At 56.3% G+C, this 19,526-nt stretch overlaps 1 protein-coding gene across 3 annotated transcripts in view; it reads right to left on the bottom strand.

The window, feature by feature from the left end:
- Positions 1 to 2,114: 2,114 nt before the first annotated feature.
- MYO1C (myosin IC) overlaps positions 2,115 to 19,526 on the bottom strand; it is a 23,269-nt gene continuing 5,857 nt past the window's right edge. For 2 of the 3 annotated variants that reach the window (XM_029927563.1, XM_029927565.1), the window contains exons 2-32: positions 17,934 to 18,089; positions 17,702 to 17,817; positions 16,954 to 17,152; positions 16,793 to 16,873; positions 15,259 to 15,438; positions 15,079 to 15,177; positions 14,564 to 14,677; positions 14,405 to 14,476; positions 14,003 to 14,122; positions 13,797 to 13,879; positions 13,471 to 13,576; positions 13,274 to 13,354; positions 12,881 to 12,972; positions 10,704 to 10,798; positions 10,577 to 10,623; positions 10,387 to 10,467; positions 8,068 to 8,173; positions 7,826 to 7,943; positions 6,899 to 7,012; positions 6,743 to 6,819; positions 6,344 to 6,412; positions 6,160 to 6,244; positions 5,909 to 6,068; positions 5,547 to 5,630; positions 4,725 to 4,818; positions 4,558 to 4,613; positions 4,296 to 4,431; positions 4,143 to 4,213; positions 3,957 to 4,054; positions 3,783 to 3,882; positions 2,115 to 3,335 (exon numbers count right to left, since the gene is read on the bottom strand). In XM_029927563.1, coding sequence (XP_029783423.1) covers positions 3,309 to 3,335; positions 3,783 to 3,882; positions 3,957 to 4,054; positions 4,143 to 4,213; positions 4,296 to 4,431; positions 4,558 to 4,613; positions 4,725 to 4,818; positions 5,547 to 5,630; positions 5,909 to 6,068; positions 6,160 to 6,244; positions 6,344 to 6,412; positions 6,743 to 6,819; positions 6,899 to 7,012; positions 7,826 to 7,943; positions 8,068 to 8,173; positions 10,387 to 10,467; positions 10,577 to 10,623; positions 10,704 to 10,798; positions 12,881 to 12,972; positions 13,274 to 13,354; positions 13,471 to 13,576; positions 13,797 to 13,879; positions 14,003 to 14,122; positions 14,405 to 14,476; positions 14,564 to 14,677; positions 15,079 to 15,177; positions 15,259 to 15,438; positions 16,793 to 16,873; positions 16,954 to 17,152; positions 17,702 to 17,817; positions 17,934 to 18,089 — 3,117 coding nt within the window. In that variant the 3' untranslated portion in view covers positions 2,115 to 3,308. Of the gene's footprint in view, positions 3,336 to 3,782; positions 3,883 to 3,956; positions 4,055 to 4,142; positions 4,214 to 4,295; positions 4,432 to 4,557; positions 4,614 to 4,724; positions 4,819 to 5,546; positions 5,631 to 5,908; positions 6,069 to 6,159; positions 6,245 to 6,343; positions 6,413 to 6,742; positions 6,820 to 6,898; positions 7,013 to 7,825; positions 7,944 to 8,067; positions 8,174 to 10,386; positions 10,468 to 10,576; positions 10,624 to 10,703; positions 10,799 to 12,880; positions 12,973 to 13,273; positions 13,355 to 13,470; positions 13,577 to 13,796; positions 13,880 to 14,002; positions 14,123 to 14,404; positions 14,477 to 14,563; positions 14,678 to 15,078; positions 15,178 to 15,258; positions 15,439 to 16,792; positions 16,874 to 16,953; positions 17,153 to 17,701; positions 17,818 to 17,933; positions 18,090 to 19,461; positions 19,521 to 19,526 lie in introns of those variants that run through there. The other variant, XM_029927564.1, reaches the window with a different exon arrangement.

Below are 19,526 nucleotides of genomic sequence, written 5' to 3'. Positions count from 1 at the left end.
AGACCATCCGAAGGAGGCAAGATGCAAGTGTGCCTGTCTTCTCTTCTCCCCCTGCTTCCCTGTCCTTGGCTCCCCGATTCTCCTTCCTCCTCCTCTGACAAGCCTCCGCACTTCCCACTTGCTGTTCCCTCTACCGGCGACCCAGGGTCAGTCACTCCCTCACCTCCTTCAGGTCTCTGTCCCATGTTGCCCCCTCAGGGAGACCTTCCCTCACCAGCCCATTTGAAAAGGCAAATGATGCACCCACCTCTACCTCTCCTCCTCTGCTTTATTTATTTTCCTCTATTCTCCTCTGGAACGTATACTCCCTAAAAACAAGGATTTGGGTGCTTTTTGTTCTTGCTACATCCCAAGTGCCTGGCAGAGAGCCTGGCACATAATAGGCATTAAGTGAATACTGGCTGAATGAAGGCTGGGCAGAGAGTCGGGTGGAGACTGCTGTCCAGGGCCCGATTTAGCTTCCCACAGCTGGCACGTATCTCCTGGAGAGCACTGGACTTCCTGCAGGATGTGAGCTGCGGGTGCAGACCATTCTTGACTACCTCACCAAAGGACAAGCTCCTGGGCCGCGTGTGGGTTACACCTGTGACGTGGCTCTTGCACGAATTGCAGTTTGCTAGAGAAAGGTGCGCTGCTCTGTTCTAGAACTGCTACTTGCGTCCAGCACAATGCTTATCTTATCTGTCGGCTTCTTGCCGCCACTGCTACTGCTGATAGAGCGGACAAATTATTGTGGCGTGCTTTTTTTTCCCCCTGTAGTTGGCAAAGCATCAAATCTAGGTTGTGTGCCCAGGGTTGCGTCAAGCCCAGGACAGTCCCACATTGAACAGTATCTCATTCATTGGGAATTTCTGCCCTGGATGATGAATCAGCTCCTGGGCAGATAGCTTGAGCCCAAATTAAACGTTTTCTTGCCTTTAAACCCTTCACTTGCCATTCTTTCTGCTCACCACTCCTGTCCCACTTGGAAAAACTCATAGTCATCTGCCGAGGAGTTCTGTGGATCCATCCTGCAACATGCACTGCCTTTCTTCTGGAGGTACCACTCTGATGATCTCTTGGGAAGCCATCTGTCCCCACCCTTGGACCATAAGTTGGGTGGGGTTCGTGCTGCTTGTGTCTGGGGCTGGGGTAGGGGATAGATGCATGACCCAGACCTGGCAGGTACCTACCAGAATAGAATGTGCTCTTCTCCCTAACTGCCACAATTGGGTCAGGGAAGACCCAATTCAAGGTCTTCATTTAAGTTGGTCTACTTGGCATTGGCTCTGAGACTTTTCTTTAAAAAATTTTTTTTAATGTTTATTCATTTTTGAGCGATATGGGGAGAGCGCAGAGAGCAAAGAAGACACAGAATCCAAAGCAGGCTCCAGGCTCTGAGCTGTCAGCACAGAGCCCGAAACAGGGCTTGAACTCTGAACAGCGGGATCGTGACCTGAGCTGAAGTTGGATGCTTAACCAACTGAGACTTTTGAATTACTGGGAAAGATGCTCTTTTCTTCTACCTCCTTAAGCTCAGCTCACAGAGGAAAGCCCAGAGCTGCTGCTGACTGTTGCTGCCATGCCACAGGGCACAACCTGCTTGACAGTGGAGCTGCCACAGGGGAAGGCTGAGCCAAGAGATGGTTCCAGACACATTCCTAACAATGTTGTTTGAGTGCCTGCAAGCAGCCCTACCCTGGGACTGTTAGGTTGCTAATGCTAATAAATGCCTTTTCTGCCCAAGCCAATTTAGATTTTATTTGCCACTTGCAACAGAATTTAGAGCCTATCCTTTGGGACCCACGTCAGATGTCATCTTCCTTGTGAAGCGTTTGCAGCCTTTCTCCCTGACTGAGTCCATCACTAGTCTGTGTTTCTCTCTGCTGGGCTGAGGACCACGGGACAGTAACTATGCGATGCATCTTCCCCTGGCCTGGGGCTGTGGGCCTGCCTGAGCAGCCCTTCAGTAGATAGTTAACGAAAAAGCAAGTCTGTGTTGCAGCTACTAGTTACTTCTGTTTTCCCGGAGCCCTGCCTTCCTCCTTCTGTGAACAAGGCAAAAATTCTAATACAAGACCCCTGGTTGCCTTTTAGAGGTCCTGTCCCTTTCCTGACATTCACAAGCGAACCAATGTTGACAAACACATATTGCTTTATTTAGTGTTTCTCTGGATTGCAGAAGTGTCAGCGGGTGGGCTGAGACCCCCAGGAGGGCAGAGGTAGCTGGGCAGCCCCCAGGCCCTCTGGGGAGGTGGGGGGAAGCAGCAGAAAGAGGTGATGCCTCTGCAGCTCCTCCCAAGGCCAGCCCCTTCCCTGGGCTCCTCAGACAGGGAGGGGGTAGAGGGCCAGGAAAAGGCCCTACAGCCTTGAATTGGGGCCAAAGTATATATAGACAGGATGTCTGTCATCCTAAGGCATAGACTCAGGCAGGACTGCTTCTCCCACCCGTTGGCCCCCAGGGTGATTGCTGGTTAGGGAGTCACATGCACCCTTAAGACATGAGCCTGTCCCTGGGAGAGGCAGTGAGTGTGTTAAAAACAGGACTGCAGTCCTGGTTTTGCCCCAACCTGTTGGACGAAGGGCAAGTCCCTTCTCTTGGGCCTCCGTCTCCTGTTCTGTCACACCAGGAAGCTAGACTAGACGATCTCTCAGTGTCTTCCAAATTCTATGGTCTAAGACTCCTTCCCCTGCTCCAGGATGTCCTTAGGAGAGGATGATGGTTTCGAAGGGGCATTTTTAAGGCAGGAAGGAGGGGGCAGGCAGAGGAGGTGGTCTCAGCCCCCACGGGGATGTTGGAGTGGGCTGCAAAGGGTACAGGTGGGCAGGCAGGCAGAAAGAAAGGTGCCAAGGGAATGAAGAGGAGAGAGTGGCCTGGGCAGGGAAGAGGGCACCAGGGCCCAGACCGCCCAACCTCTCAGCTACATTCCCTGCCCCACTGGCATCAGGGAAAACACATCCAGTGTGTCTTGGGGTGGGAAAATAGCTTTTTTAAAAAATAGTTTCTTATAAAGCATCAAAAATCTCAGAGAAAACCTCAGCAAAAGTTCCCTTCTCTCAAATATTTGGCATAGGCAGTGGGGCTGGTATGGCCGCCTCTGTCCCCGGCTTTCCTATTGCTGTGGCCCGGCCTGGCCCACTTCTGGGGCAGCTCCCTGGCCCTCGCTGCTCCCTCAAGAGAGGGGTGAGCAAAAGGCAGGAATTTGTTGGTGGGCTTTGAGGTGTCCCTGGGTCCCTGTCTAGAAGCTCGAGTCTTTGGTAAGTGGGAAAGGGGCGGTGGAGATAAGCAAAGCGTCGGGAGGTGGGAGGGGGTCCAGTGGGCGCCTTCATCACCGAGAGTTCAGCCTCGGGGCCACCTATGGGGGCAGAGAGGGAAGCCCGAGTGGTGAGTAGGAAGCAGACCCCAGTGCTTTGGGTGCTTGTCTACATGGATTAGATACACTCAGTGGCAGTGTGAGGGGTGGGTGTCTGGTGGCCTCAGTCCTGGAGACCTTGATCTACTCCCATAGGACTCCCCGCCCTGCCAGAGCGGGCCTTGCCTCCAGCACCCCTGAGCCTCCTGGGCCTTCCCCACCTCCCAACGCTGTCATCATTATGACCTCCTGCACCGCGGAGGCTCCTTTGGCCCCACTCTCTGGCCCTCAGTGGGCAATGGGATGAGCGACGTGGTTTGATGCCCCATGGAGGGAGATCCACAGATGAGGTGCCCAGGCTCTGCCAATCTGACAAAGAGGCATGGCCCCCCGAGGCCCACAGGAGCCCCAAGATAAGGAGGTGAGTTGTTGCCTGCTGGCCCCACTCACCACAGCCAGGTGCCCGTTCTTGGCCTTGGTGATGAGCAGTTCTGAGCCAGGCGTGAAGTCGATAATGCCATCCCTGCCAGGGCCCCCTGCAAACGTGATGCTGGAAGGAAGGGGGCGTGTGAGGGCCACCTGCCCGTGCACACCTGGCCCCCCCACCACATCTGACAGCCTCACCTGCCCTGGTTGATGTTGATGTTGTTCACACGGTCAGCGCTGAGGGCTGTCTTGGTCAGTGTCTCAATCACGTGGTCACTCTGCAGCACCACATCCCCCTGGGGGGGCCAGAAGGGAGAGGGGTCAGGCCCTGCCCAAAGCTAGAGAACCCACCCCTGCCCTGCCTTCCAGGCCTCCAAAGGGTACCTTCTGCTTATTGTCCTCCCGCTGCACGTGCAGCACGAAGAGGCTGTCGCTCAGGCTGCTGACAGAGATTCCTGAGGGGAAGGGCAGAGGTTAGGGGTCAAGGGTCAGAGCAAGGGTTTCCCCCACCACAAGCAGCCCTGGGCTCTTGCTCACCCGTCAGGTTGGCGTAGTCAATCCTCTGCTTGACTTTGGCATCCTCTACGATGACCACGGCACTGGGGGTCAGCAGCAGCTGCCGGGAACGGGCTTTGTAGCCCTTGCGGTCGTATTTCACCACAGGCACTGCGTACTGCGGATGGAAGGCGAGTCGAGGGTCAGGGGAGGGGCTGAGGGGGCTCCAGGGCAGCCCCTCCTTCTCTGCCCAGGCCCTGAGCTCCCTGCATCCAGCCCTCAGGCCATGGAACTGTGGTCGCACCTGGATGGGCTCAGAGCCGAGGGCCTGCAGTACCTTGGGACTGATCTCATCTGCACCTGCAACCAAGATGGGGGAGAGAGAGAGGTCAGAGGAGGGTGGAGGGGGACTCAAGTTGGAGGGTACAGGTGGCGGGGTGGGGTTCAGAGCACTGAAAGTGAGGCACTCACCAAGTCGTGTGCTGATGAAGAGCCTGGGGACACTCTGGGGGTAATTGTCCTTCTTGCCTTTGAAGATCTCACTAGCCACAGCTTTTTGCTGCAGCTGAGGAGAGAAGGGTGGGGGCGTGGGGGTTAGAAGGGGTGGAAACCGCCAGGGGAGCGGGAAGGGGCAGGCCAGTCTCAGGAACTGAGACAGCCTCTCACCTTCTCTCTGGCCCCAGCACCAGGAGTCTAACCCCTGCCACCAATACTGCTGTGAGCCCCTCTGCCTTGTTCCTGTCCCCACTAACAAGACAGAGAAGACCCTTCCCAGAAGGGTTGAGACAGCATTGCCAGGGGCTAGGCTCGACTTTGGGGCCAACTCCCCATCGGATCCAGCCCTGGGGCCCCTGACATTCAGCTCTAGCTTAGTATCTTGAAGCTGGCTGATTGCTGAGACTAAACTATGAAAAGATTATCTGAGCAGGGAAGGGGGGGGTGTCCTTTAGCATCATCATCCACTAGTGACTTGGCAAATACAGATGCGTCAGCCACAAGTGTCCATCTGTGGAACCACACCAGACATTACCAACTGATCAGACTAAATCCATAGCCTAGCCTTTTCAACACACGGCTCTGGGGAGGCCAAGAAGTTGACCTAGAGGACGACCCAGGATCAACTCAAGCCTTGGCTTCATACGTGAGGCCAAACAGGGCCCGGGATCCATCTGACATCACACCACAGGGACAGGGGTGATGTGCTCCTCCTCGCCAGCACTCCCAGGCGCTGCCTGCTGCCAGCCTGACCTCACTGGCTAATCTGAGCTCCGCCTGCCTCCTTGCACTCTGTACCTGCTGCTTCCACTCCGGGCTGATGCTCCGGCAGTACTTCCATACCATGTTCTTCATGCACAGCTCCCGAAGAAGCTCCGAGGCCTGAGGGCAGAGTGAGGTCAGGGCTCCGAGACTGCCCAGCTCCCTTCCCTCTGCAGACACCAGGCATATGCCAACCACCGGGCCTCTGCCAGAGCACCACCCCCTCCACCTGGACCACCCTTCCATGCCTGAGCCCTTTCTCTCAAAAGAACTCCTCCACGGCCCAGCTGCAGTTCTCCTCCCTCAGGGGACCTCCAGTTCTTCACTGGCCACGAGATCGACAGGCCCCTCTGCTGAGTGCTTTCGCGGTCCCCAAGTCAGCAGGAGAGCCCACAGACCTCACGCAGGGCAGGAGGCGGTGTGGGCCAGGAAGTGTCCAGGACGTTCTGGGGCAGATGCCTCCGTAGGTTGAGCAGAAAAGAGGTGCGCACGTGGTCCAGGAAGAAAGCATTCTCAGGGCAGCGGGGGGTGTGGCGCAGGATGAACCCACGGATGAGCCTGGGGGCGGGACCGCCAGGGCTGGGGGTGAGAAGCCTGGCAGCGCCCCACCACCGGCTCCGCCCCACCCCCTCGGGGAGCCCGTGCTCACCGCCGGATCGTCTGTGCCGCCCACTTTCTCTTGGCTGCCTTCCTCCGGCCCAGCGTTCCCCGCCACCATGACTGGATGCAGATGGCTGTGGAGACCACGAATGGCTGCCCTTACTCTCCTCTCCATGGTGGCCCACTCTAGCCCCAGACCCTGCCCATGCCGAGGACCCCGCGGCCCCCCAAACCTGATCGCTTCACCCGGAGGAATTTCTGTCGCCAGTGGGAGCCCCTCCAGGCAGCCTGGATCTTCGTGGCTGTGGTTGGGAAAGAAAGTCCACTGGCCAGAGCCCTGGGGAACCAGCTGAGGGCCTGGCACTGGCAGAGGTCACCGAGGGGCGTGAATGAGAGAATGGCTGGAGGAGCTACTGAATGAGAAGATACCGAGGAGAAGGGAATAGTGATGGAGCAAAAGGAATGTGGGAAAATGCTGAGTTTGCATCCAGAAGCAGGACAGGAGCTGGTAAGGAGGAGGGAGGCTGAATGTGAGGTGGACTTCCTGGAGGAGAGGCCCACATGCAGTGGTTTCTCTCCTTCTCCCCAGAACAGACCCCACTGGGACAGGAAGGGTTCAGCCTCTCTCTTACCCAGGCTCTGCCTCCGGACCTCCAGGGCATCCTCTGTGGCAAACAGGGTCTTGGGGAAGCGGATGAAGATCTTGGTCCTAAGAAGGCATCAGTGATCAGCCCCTGCTTGCTACTTACTAGCACCCCAAACACCAGGTGTGCGCAGGCACCACTCACCTGCCCATCTTGTACTCTTCCGGCTTATAGCCCAGGTGCCTGACCAGCACAGCCACCCCGTCCTGGGGCCGTCCTGCCCATGTGGGCCATGTCTCTGGACACAGTGACTTGTACCTGGAGACAAGAGGAGCAGAAATGCATTCAGCCCCCACCCCAACCAGTGCCCCCCACCAGCCTTTCTGGGCACCTGCTGAGTACTCCCTCTGATTTGCAGCTCATGAAAAGCCTAGGAGGTCACTTTGTCACTATATCCATTTTATTATTTTTTTCAAGAGTGACTGAGTGGGGGAGGGGCAGAGGGAGAGAGAGAATCTCATGCAGGCTCCACCCTCAGCAAAGAGCCCAACACAGGGGCCTGAATCTCATGACTGTGAGATCATGACCGGAGCCAAAATCAAAAGTAGGACACTCAAATGACTGAGCCACCCAGGTGCCCCACCGCACCCATTTTAAAGAGGAGGAAACTGACATGTCTTCATCTGTCTAAGGCCATACATAGGGCTAGAAAATGGCAGGGATGGAATTCATACCTGATTGACTACCCAGCCCCTAACTCAGACCACCCACAAAGCTGCTCTATCCTTTCTGAGCTGATTGGAAACCGTCCTCTCTATAGGCTTTCACCATCGCCTCTGGTGACAAGCATGTGGATGCACGCCTAGCCTACAGACCCTTAACAAGGTGCTCTATGAAGGAAGGGCCCTGAGAGGGTGGGGTGGGAGGAACGGAACTGACGTCCTGTCCACCTAGCTTGATATAGGCCAACAAGCATGGAGGATCCCCAGGCATGCGTCCCACAGCAGCTCAGAGGCTCAGTGTCGTAGTCTCTGAAATGGGGCCAAGAAGCCTTGTGCACTCTCGCCGGATCCAGAAATTTATTACTCTCCTACCCCCTTTCCCAGGCGCTGAGCCAGGCCACGCCCCTACCTCTGCAGGAAAGCTTCGTATTTGCGGCGATAGGCAAAGCCAGCTCTGCGCACGCGCAGGTTCTCCATCAACCCCAGGTACTTCACCTGGTGCCGGATCAGCACTTCGTCAAAGCGGCCTGTGGCAGGAGTAACACGGTAGTCAGTGAACTTTCAAGGACGGATGGCCAGTCACCCCAGCAGGGATGACCCAGCCCCCACACCCATATGGCGGGGGAAGTGGGGGAGGGAGGAGGGACCTACCTGGCTGTTTGGCATCATTGGGCTTGATGCAGCGGATGTAGGCGGGCTCCTTGGATTGCAGGATCTCCACCAGCTGCAGGAGGCTCATCTTGAACTGGGTGGCAACCTGGGCAGCCAAGGTGAATGGATGGTTGGCCAAGGCTGTGGATCCCTGCAACTGCCCCTCACTGGGGCAAAGCTGCCGAACCCTGCAGATGCCCCTTCCTGGAGCAGAGCAACGCCAACCCCCACAGCTACCCTGGGCCCTGCTTGGGCCCTTCCTTTTTGCCTCCGCAGGCTCACAAGAGAGGAAGGGGCCAGACTAAGGGCATCTTCCAGCTGGGCTAGAGACATCAGCTTGGGAACCTCACTCCTGTCTAAAAACCCTGCTCAGGAGGCACCAGGCTGACTCAGTCAGTGGAACATACTCTTGACCTTGGGGTTGTGGGCTCAAGCCACACCCAATCTCTATATCCAATCTTCTACCCATTGGGTGTAGAGATTTCTTAGAAAAAAATTGTTCAGGTATCCTCACAACCCTATCTACAGCTCCCTTTGATGACAACTCTTTCTCCTAGAATTTTAGGACCACATCCCTTAACAATGTGTTCTGCTCCTATACATCCAAACTTTGTCTCTGTACACTCTTCAGCCAGACCTTCAAGGATCTCAAGCCTATGGGAGAAGCGGACTTCTCCACAGTTGCAATCCTATAAATGACAGAGGTGTATGCCCAGAGGTTCCAAAAGCATCCAGGAGGGGCAACTAATCTAGCTGGTGGGGTAAGGGGCATCAGGAAATGACCCTTGGGCTGACATTTAAAGGATAAGTAGGAGATAGCCAGAAGGAAGACAGGAAAGGTGTTCAGGCAGAGGGACAGACTGAGCAAAAGTTTGATGCACCCAGGGAGCATAAGCAGTGAAAGGATCCAGATAGGGAGTAAATAAGATAGGTTAGAGAGGCAGGCAGATGTAGTATCATGACAGGCTTGGAGAGTCACATTAGGGGGACTGACTTCTCCTGAGGGAAAGAGGGAGCCAACGAAGAATCTGGAGTGAGGAAATAGCAGGCACAGATCTGCATTTTGGAAGATCTCTAAGTAAACATATGGAGGGTGGTGGCAAGGGCAGCCAGGAAGCCAGGAGACCAGGGAGGACACGGACTGACTCAGAGCAGGGAACTGGGATTATGGGGAAGAGCCAAGGGGAAGGAGCTGAGAAGTACTCAGGCAGCAGAAGCCAGCAAGATCCAGTAGTTGTCTGGATGAGGGAGATGGGGGAGACTGAAGTTGCCCAGGTCTCTGGCCTACAGGACAGGTTGAGATCCTCGTCCTGAGTTAGGGACACAGAAGGGGCAGGCCTGGGGCACTGTGCAGTCAAGGGCCCATTCCAGACCAGTGGAATCAGGGTTGCCTGGGAGGCACTGGAGGAGACCTGTGGATATGTGAACCTGCAGCCTGTTGGAGAGGCCTGGACAGTGGTGCACGTGTCCGGGCAGCGAGGAGGGGGGTGTGGTGGGGAGGGCGAGGGGTATGCATCAGAGAACAGGGGACTGGGGAGTGGGACGCTGGGCAACACAGGGTTTCTGCGCCCCTGCCAGTGTGTCTCAGCCTGCAGCACTCCAGCTTCACCTCAGACTGAACTTGCTGCTCCTGGGACCTGGGCCCTCCTCCTGCCATACCCGATGGCCACACCCCTGCCCTCAGCTCGCTGGAGCTCTCCCTGAGTCTGGCACCACTCGCCACACCTGCCTCTCCCAGACTCTCTCTGGGATGATGTCACTCTCCTGTCAGCCTTCTGGTCATTTTTAGGCTCTGCATGTCTGTGCTGGGCCTCCCACTGCTTACAGTGCCCTCCCATAGGTCTCTCTGACAAGCACCTACTCAGTCCCAGGTTATGGCAGATGCTTCCTCTAGGAAGCTTTCCCCAACTGCTCCCCACCCCCTTCTACTCCCTCAGGCAATTTGCTGTTCCCTATTGTGTTTCCAAAGCACCCTGTGCACATTTCTATGAAAGCACCTATTCATTTTGGTCTCCTGAGTGCCTAGTAATGTCTGATCCAAATGTCTGCTGAGTGGGTGAAGGCAGACAGGTGCCTCCGCAGAGAGAGGTACGTATATGTGTATATCCCCACCAGGACTCGGGTGTTCGTGCGTGGGTCTACAGGTAGACGGGCACGCACGGAGGCAAGATGCGCCCACGGGCAGCCTCCTAGACACACACAGATGTGTACCAGTGAACGCGTAGCTCACATGCACGCTGCCAACTCCTGGCTCACGCAGGCACCCATCCACACACACGTGCACACACGTGCCCCTTGGGGTCCCCACAGCCTCCACACCGTCTCTGGCCGCTTCTTGTCACTGAGCTCGCTCCGGTCGAAGCACTGGCTCATAATGGGATTTTCTGAGCTGCACATAGTCTGTGAGGGAAAAGCAGAGGGGTCAGGGTGCAGGGCCAGGCGGGACCCCTATCTGGGGCAGAGGTCAGTCAGTGCCCAGCCCCCAGTCCCTCTCCCCAGTCTCTCTCACCTCCTTCAGGTTCCGGAAGAGAAGGTCATTGTTTTTATCCAGAAAGCCTGGGAGGGGGGAGCAGACACGAGGTGAGGGAGAGCCCCTCTCCCTGCCCACTGTGGGGACCCAGCTCCAGAATCCTCACCGGTCACACTGTAGGTCACCTCTCCAGCATAATGCAGAAGGCGGAACTCCCCACGGCCCAGAGATTTCCTGGTCCGCTGGTCAGCCAGCTTGTGCCTGGGGAACAAGAGGAAGTTACAGACCACCGGCCTGAGCCGTGCACCCTCCTGCTGAAGAGGCTCGAGGGAGGAACCAGGCAGGTGTGCCCAGGCCCTCTGTGCCCGATGGTAGACAAGGCAGGGCTGTCAGCCTCCCGCACAGAGTCTCAGGGAGGCAGATGGCCTTGCCCAGGGGCACACAGTGCCAGGACTGGGATGTAGGCCTCTCATTGCCTGTGGCTGTTATGTGACTCTGCTCAGAGGGCTGAATGCTGCCCACTACATTTTAAGAATGGAAATCTGCCCCCAAAGGATTACTTAAGTATTGAGCATGTTTATACCCTTTAACCCGTTGTCTACTTTTTTTTTGTTTAAAATTTTATTTAGGTTATCTCTATACCCAACATGGGACTCAAACTCACAACCCTGAGATCAAGAGTCACAGCATCCACCAACTGAGCCAGCCAGGTGCACCCCTACCCCCACCATTCTCTATGTTTAAGGACTATTCCAAGCAACTAACCAGAGATACAGGCAGAGATTTGAGGCACAAGTATGTCTTGTTAACCCAGCAGAAGCCTGGAGGCCGGGCAGGGGCCCCCAGAGGCTGGGTGAGAGCAGGGGAGTATCTGTGAGCTAGAGCCACTGGAGGAAGTATTTTGAGGAAATTTTTCTGTTCGATGATACAGGAAAATACTCAGGATATAACATTTTCCTGAACCTTGTACACAATAAGTTCTCAATGATGGAAAAAAAAACATATAGAAAAAGGCAGGAAGGAAATGCCTTACATTGTTAACAGCGATGACCCCTGGGTGATAGGATTGGTAACAAGTTGCTTTTGCACACATTCCAATTTTTCTCTAATGAGTATCATTATCTTTGCAATCAGAAAAAAAGGTTTTTTAAAATTTATTTATTGGGGCGCCTGGGTGGCTCAGTCGGTTAAGCCTCCGACTTCGGCTCAGGTCAGATCTCACATTGGTGGGTTCGAGTCCCACATCAGGCTCTGTGCTGACAGCTAGCTCAGGGCCTGGAGCCTGCTTCCGGTTCTGCCTCATTCTCTCTCTGCCCCTCCCCCTCTCATGCTCTGTCTCTCTCTGTATCAAAAATAAATAAAACATTAAAAAAAAAGAGCCAAGCGTGGGCATTTAAAAAAAAATTATTTATTATGAGAGAAATAGAAAGCATGAGTGGGGCAGGGGCAGACAGAGAGGAGTCAGTGAGAATCCCAAGCAGGGTCCACACCGTCCGTGCTGACCGTGAGATCGTGACCTGAGCAGAAGTTGGATGCTTAACCGATTAAGCCACTCAGGCATCCACAGGAAAAGGTTTTTAAGGTTATTATTTTTTTAAGTTTATTTATAAATAAATTGAGAGAGAGAGAGAGCATGAGCAGGTGAGGGAGAGAGAGAGAGAATTCTAAGCAGGCTCTGCACTGTCAGCACAGAACCCAATGCAGGGCTCAAACTCACAAACCGTGAGATCATGACCTGAGCTGAAATCAAGAGTCAGACTTTTAACCAACTGAGCCACCCAGGTACCTCTTACGGTTACAGTTAAGCAAAAAATAAAAATAAAAAACTAAAATGCTCAGGGCTTTGGCATTCAATGGCTCTAGGCTCTAGGCCTGAGTTCTGGCTCTAAAATTTACTAAACGTAAGTGATAACCTTGGGCAAATGATGTCACCTCTTGAAGCCTCCGTAGAGTGGAGAAGGCACCCCAAACACCTCCAAGGCTTGCTTCAAGTTAGAGGAGATGATGTGCACAAAAGATGCAGGGCAGAGGTGCTTGTTTCTTTCCTTCCCCTTCTCACATTAGGGGAGTCCTTGAAGAAAGAGCGACTTCCAAATAAGGAAGCTAAAAAATCTTAGCAAGCTTCATTCTCAAAAAAGAGTAAGAAGGAAGCCATGCTCCTCTTAGCTTCTTGCCTTGTGGATGCCCCGCAAGCTACGGCCTTGTGTGCCTTTCCTCAGCCTAGCACCTCCTCTGGTCATCTCTCCTTGTGGCTGGGGTCTTATGATTGTAGGGGGATCTTGCGTTTCACAGGCTCTGCCCCACACGAGCCCTCGCCCCTAAGCCACCGGCAACCCCGCTTACGTCAGGAAGTGTGGATGGTGCTTGACTGTGTCCTCCAACTTCTCCAGGAAGGTCAGATCCGTGGCCTCCCCAGGGCGCAGACATTCCTCGTCCTGGAGGGTGTGGCAGAGGGTGAGGGATGTATCAGGGAAGGCGCTGGGGGACACAGGAGACTCAGGGGTGTCATGCCAGGAAGCACAGATGCAGGGGACGGGGCAGACCACAGGGAGCCTCCCACAGACAGCTTCCAGACCAGACTAGCACCTCACCTCACCCTGCACACACAGCCCTGCCCTGTCCCTACTCAACACTGAACTCGGGCCCTCTGTGGACAGGCCTAAGAGAACAGGGAAGGGAGCAACATCCTCCCACCCCCCCCCCCAAGAGGAGTCCTTGGAAGAGCAAAGGGCTCACCAAAATGGAGATGATGCCCTTGAACTTCTCCTCCACCAGGTCACAGATGATCTTATTGTTGAAATACTGGACGGGCTCCCACTGAGGGGCAAAAGGGAAGGAAGCATCATCGTGGGGTCCTGGCAGCTCGTCCAGGAGACCCCAGTGCCTGCCTTCCTATGGGGTGTCCACAGGGACACCTGTAGGCTCACACCCACCGCGATGCCCTCGGCCTCATATTCCTCCTGCTCCGACTTGAGGGTGAGCTCGATGAAGAGCTGCTGCAGCTTCTCGTTGCAGTAATTGATGCAGAATTGCTCAAAGCTGTGAGAGAAACAGAGGAGCCCATGGTAGTTCAGGAGGCCACAGGACCAGGAGCAGGGGAGACACGGGGTGAGGCCTCTGAGCAGCTAAGAGAAGACACACAGCAGGACCCAAGGTGGCTGGGGACTTCATCAGGAATACACGAGCCTGGGGGGAGAGGAGACGGCCCAGGACGGGGGAGATGGGAGGAGAGACAGGCATGTGGAAGGGGGCTGCTGACCTGTTGTGCTGAAACACTTCAAAGCCATAAATGTCCAGGAGCCCAAGGACCGTGGTGCTCCGCCAGCTGGGGCTCTCCGCGTCCTAGGGCCAGTCGTTCAACCAAGAGCGTGGGTCCTGGTGTTGGGCAGCACCCAGCCCCAGGCCTCCCCGGACAGTCCTCTCCGCTGCCTCAGAAGCAGCACGGGCCAAGGGCCATAAGCTCACCTTGGATGCCAGCGACCTGTTGATCTTCCTGACCAGCCAGGTAAAAGTGCGGCTGTACACGGCCTTGGCAAGCGCGTCTCGTGCATACGCAGCCTGTTCCAAGTTCAGTGGGCTCAGGAGCTGCCAGGTGAGGTGAGACAGGCGATGAATGCCACAGACCCCTTTCCATCTCCCCTCCCGTATGGGCTCAGGCCTAACACTAGAGAACCATGGCCACTCTGTCCTCCTGCTCTGTCCTCTCGGCTCCTGGAGAGCCTGGGGGTTGGGGCACACCAGGGGCGACCACAGCGGGCACATCAGAGGGAAGATGGTAAAAGGACAGGAGGTGGGAGTCTCAGAAAAACCTTGGAGCACTCGCATCCCCGCCACCCACCACGTCCTGGGACAAAGGTTTGGCCTTACCTCTTCCCCCTTGGCGATGATCTTCCTGTGTGTCAGAGCTTCCCGCAATGTCAAGCCTTCCACGCCAAGCAGCTGCCAAGGCAGGGGGATGGGCATGGTGGGGCTGCACTCCTCCTCGCCCCAGCCCCTCTGCCCTCACCCTCTGCATACCCCACTCACCCTGGTCAGATACTTGAGCTGGTTCTCGGTGGTGACCTGGGCGTTGCTCTCCTCATCAGCGGCAAAGTGGATGTTGCCCAAATGCAGGACACTGGCCACAATGCTCAGCAGGTCCTGGGCAGGCAGGGAGGGGGTTGGGGAGTCACGGGGCGGGGGACAGAGAGCTGAGGAGGGCAACCAGTGACCGGTCAGATGGAGTGGCGAATAGGCAGGGGAGTGTCTAGAGAAGGAAGCTGTAAGGCTATAAAAGCTGGGGCACCTGGGTGGCTCAGTCAGTTAAATGTCCGACTTCCGCTCAGGTCATGATCTCACCGTCTGTGAGTTTGAGCCCTGTGTCAGGCTCTGTGCTGACAGCTCAGAGCCTGGAGCCTGCTTCAGATTCTGTGTCTCCCTTTCTCTCTGCCCCTCCCCTGCCCCCCCCCCCTCTCTGTAAACTGAAAAAAAGATTAAGCTGAGAGGTTTTCCGGAGAGGGGTGTGGTGGGAGGGGAGGGAGAGTCCCCAGCACGGGCCTCACCTCCACTTCATCTTCAGTGAAGTCGATGACTGTCAGAGCCTTCCTGACGACTTTCCAGTCACTCTTGTCATTGATGGACGAGACTTTGGCACACTGACCCTGGGAAAAGGGCAAAGCTGGGTCACCGACCCAGGCACTGCACTCCCTGGGTGGCACTTGCCCTGCCCCCCCACGACTCACCTTGACCAGGTACAGGTAGCTCTGGGGGTTCCGTTCCAAGCCTAGCCTGCGCAGCAATTCCTCCTCGCCCCCCTCCAGCAGCTGGTAGAAGACGTGGAAGTTCCTCTCTCCGTGGTTCTGGTGCACCACTCGGGACTTCTCCAGCAGGTAACTGAGGATGTGGCCGCCCACAGGCGCACCCTGTGGGCAGGGCAGGACGTGGTGGCTGTTCAGGGGGCCTGGGGACCGGCTCCATCTCTTCCCTGCTTCCTCTGCACTCCTGGCCGCTCATTCTAGAGCTGTGGCTAGCTGCACGGGCTCAGCCAGCACCAGCTCTGGCCTCAGTGTTCTCCTCTGAGGAATGAGCACATTCAGCACTATCTACCTGGCCGCTCCACGTGGCTGGCCGACAAGTCGCTTATACTCAACAGGCCTGGAACTGAACTCTGAATTCGCGGTGTCCCCTCATCAGACTAGCTGCTCTTCCCACCTTGGTCAGTGGTCACTCTGCGCCTCTAAGTATTTGGTCCAAGAAGTCTGCCCTCCTCTTGGAAGCCTCTTTTTCTCCCTCACCTCGTGCCCCCTTCATACAGCCAATCCTGCTGCTTTAACCCTCAGGATGCCCAAAACACACTGTCGCCACACTGGTCCCAGCCACTGTCACCTGTCACCTTGGCTTAATAACCACCAGCCTCTGGACCGGTTTCCCTGCTTGGGCTGCTCCTACCATCTACTCTCAACAAAGTAGGAGAAGGATCTGTCTGAGAGCAACGTCACATCATCACGCTTCTGTTCCCAACCCTCCAATGGCTCCCCTTCCGCTCAGAGTTTTTTGTTTTGTTTATTTATTTTTGAGAGAGACAGAGTGCAGATGGGGGAAGGGTGGAGAGAGAGAGACACATACACACACAGAATCTGAAACAGGCTCCAGGCTCTGAGCTGTCAGCACAGAGCCCAACACGAACAGTGAGATCATGACCTGAGCTGAAGTTGGAGGCTTAACCAGCTGAGCCATGCAGGTGTGCCTACTCAGAATTTTTTAAAGAGTTCTTACAAAGACCCAGAAGTGCCTGCACCATCCAGTCTCCTCTCCTATTCCTGGCTGCCTTATTCTCTGGCCTCCTTGCTGTCCTTAAACATACCAGGTACTCTCCTACCCCAGGGCCTTTGCACTGGCTAGTCCCTCTGCCTGAACTCTCTCTCCCAGATATCTGCACAGCTTGGTCCCGTCTCCATTGAGCCTTTACCAAAATACTACCTTCTCAGCGAGGTCTACCCTATTGCCTTATTTAAAATAGCAACTGCCCCCACCCTTTACCTCGCTTTACTTTTTGCCATGGCACTTGTCACCTAAATTACATTTTTCTGTTTATTATCTATCTCCCTGGAGGCAGGATTTTTGTCTGTTTTGTTTCACTGCTGTACCACCGGCACCTGGAACAGCACTTGGCACACAGTAGGCGGTCAATAAATATTTGCTGGTAGCACAGACCTGACGAGCAGATGCCTGCTAACGGGAACCCCACTCCCCCCGCACTGACACATCCACAGGTACCTTGAAGTCAAACTGCACGTCCATGTACTTCCCGAACCTGCTGGAGTTATCATTCCGGAGGGTCTTGGCATTTCCAAAGGCCTAGGAGTGGAGCGGGGCATGAGGGATGTCTGGTGCCCCTCCCTGACCCTCCCTCCCCGCAGACGCTGCGGTCCCCTCACCTCCAGCACTGGGTTGCTCTGCAGCAGCCGGTCACGCACCGCACCCCCCCTCTCGGGGGCTGGGCAGGTCTCGGCGTAGAACTGCAGCAGCCGCTTGGTGGCCTCTGTCTTGCCTGCGCCGCTCTCCCCAGAGATCATCACCGCCTGATCCCGGCGCTCGGTGCGCAGTGCGCGGTACACGGTGTCGGCCACCGCAAACCTGGTGCAGAGGCTTGTCAGGAGCTTAAGGGATGGGAGTGGGGCAAGGTAGGAGGGGGTGCGGGGATTCCCATATTTCCCATATCTGGTTGGAGTTCACTGGTGGGTCGGAGTTGGGCGTACCCTCACGGATGGAGACTGGGGGACCCTCAGGGGTGTGGGTCAAGGGAGGTCCTTTATATTGAAGATGGGGGTCACTTTGAGAGGGAGAACTAGGGAGATCGCTCATGGGTGGGGGTCCTGGAGGTCATTCAGGTTGAGGTTGGGGTCACAGAGTCACTGAGGTTGGGGAGCCATGCCCAGGTCAGAGATAAGGAGCTGGGGGTGTGAGTTGGGGTGGGGGCTGGGGAGGCCCCACCCAGGTGGGGTTGAGAGATTCATCTCAAGTGGGGATCAGGGTCACTCTAGGGTGAGGGGTTGTGGGACGCCTCACAGATATAAATAATGATTCGCCTCAGGTGGGAGGTCAGGGATATTCTAGAGTGAGAGTCGGGTGGGTCATCTCAGATGGAGGTGAAGGGTCGCCCTGGAGAGTTTGGGGGTCACTCACAGGTGGGGTGGCACCTCATAGAAGCTGACACCCCGGTAACGCTCCATGTGCTGCCGGCTGTAGATCTGTAGGTCCCGGTAGGGGTTGACAGAAACCAGGACGGGGCCAATATAGGTCTGGGGGTTGGGGGAGGAGAATCAGCCGTCTCTCCCAGAGGCTCCTGGTGCCTCTTTCCCCCTCAGACCTGTGTCTGTGCCCCCCAAGAAACACCCCCTTCCCACTCGGGGCTCACGTAAATGAGGTTCTCCCGGAACCGTCGCCGCAGGTTTTCAATGAAGGCTGCCTCACTGGTGAAGTTCTCCAGCAGCACGAAATCCTGTACCCCCACCCGGTCCCGGGCGGTCAGTGCGCTCTCCATGGTCACCCGCACCCCGTCACTGCCCAGGGCCTGCAGAGAATGGGCCACGGGACAGGCTCAGAGCCAGCAGGGCAAGGTAAGGCTGCTTCCCTTCCACCTCAGCCTGTGGGACTGGGAGGGCACCCAGGGGCACATGCACACAGGACACAAAGAACACCCAAGAGAGGGGCCCTGTTGGGTACAGGGGCCGGGTCACAGGAAGCCAGCACATGGAACATGGAGGACGTGGGTCACACAGAACAAGGACCATGTGAGGTGCATGGGACCGGGACACAGGACACTGGGGTACAGAAGCTCCAGAGGACGTGTGAAGCCAGGCCACTGAATCCAGGCAGGCACTGCTTTTGTGGAGAGAGAGGGGGGTCATGAGAAGAAACTCTCTAGAATAATAAAAAGAAAAGAATGCTCTGTTGACCTTGGACAAATCCCTCCGCTCTCTGGGTTGCTTCCTCCTCAAGGAGGAGGAGTTGAGTTAGACCAGGTGACCTCAAGTCCCTCAGCTCTGGGCCACGTGTGACAGGTGCTTTAGAGGACAAATGGCTCAGAGTGAATTCTGCAGGCAGGGTGGGGTCCTCTCTGTCACCCCCACTCATCAAAATCTCCAGGGGGAGATAGGGACCAAGCAAGAGGCCACCAACAGACCACAAGAGAGGGATTTCCCCAGAGGGCCTCTGGTCCCAGTAGGACTCAATACCCACCCCAGAAGTTGTGGGGGGGGGGGGACGCCTTCCCATAGCTGGGCCACACCCTCTCCTCCAGCTGCCAGCCTCCCCAGACACCGGCCTCCTGAGAGCCCCAGAAGCCTCAAGGGGGTGGGGGTTTTACCACGGAAAGCCCAGAGGCCTCCAGAGCAGCCAGGCTCAACGAGGCCCTCACCTCATATTACACTCTTCAAATAGGGGCAGGGGGGCTCTAGGAAATTGACGTCAATAGTGTCAAGGGTCGAAGAAAAGCAAGGTGGCAGTGGTGGGAGGGGGGTGTAAATCCCATAGAGGCCACCAATTCTCCTCCAACCACAAAGCATCCAGATCTCTGGCCTGGGGCACCTCTCTGGGTCTGGCCTGCCTCTCCCAGGCTTGTCCCTCAGCACTCCCTCACCCCTCCTCTCCCCGCCAATCCTGTCCACAAGCTACTGCCAAATCTGGCCTGAGGCCGGAGCTCCCGCCCCCTTGCCCTCTGGGTGACGGGTCTCTGCTCTCAGCCCTTCCTGAGAGCTACTAGCCCGGCTCTGGGTCCGAGTGGCCCGCGGCCCTCCTTGCCTCCGCCTCTTCCCCCTGCAACTTTCCGGACGTTTTTCCACCCGAAATTCCTGGGCCGCGCCCGCTTCCTGGCGGGGCCGAGGCGGCGCCGCGAAGCAGAGAGGGACGCCCGGGACCCCCCCCTGCCCGCCATCTCTGCTCACCGACGCCCGGTAGCGCATCCTGCCCGGCCGGTCTGGCGCCCTGCTCGGCTGCCCGTGCTCTCCGC

Source organism: Suricata suricatta, chromosome 17, assembly GCF_006229205.1.
Source record: "Suricata suricatta isolate VVHF042 chromosome 17, meerkat_22Aug2017_6uvM2_HiC, whole genome shotgun sequence".
Classification (NCBI taxonomy): domain Eukaryota; kingdom Metazoa; phylum Chordata; class Mammalia; order Carnivora; family Herpestidae; genus Suricata; species Suricata suricatta.
The sequence above is the reverse complement of the archived record's forward strand: the minus strand, read 5'-3'. Positions and strand labels throughout refer to the sequence as shown.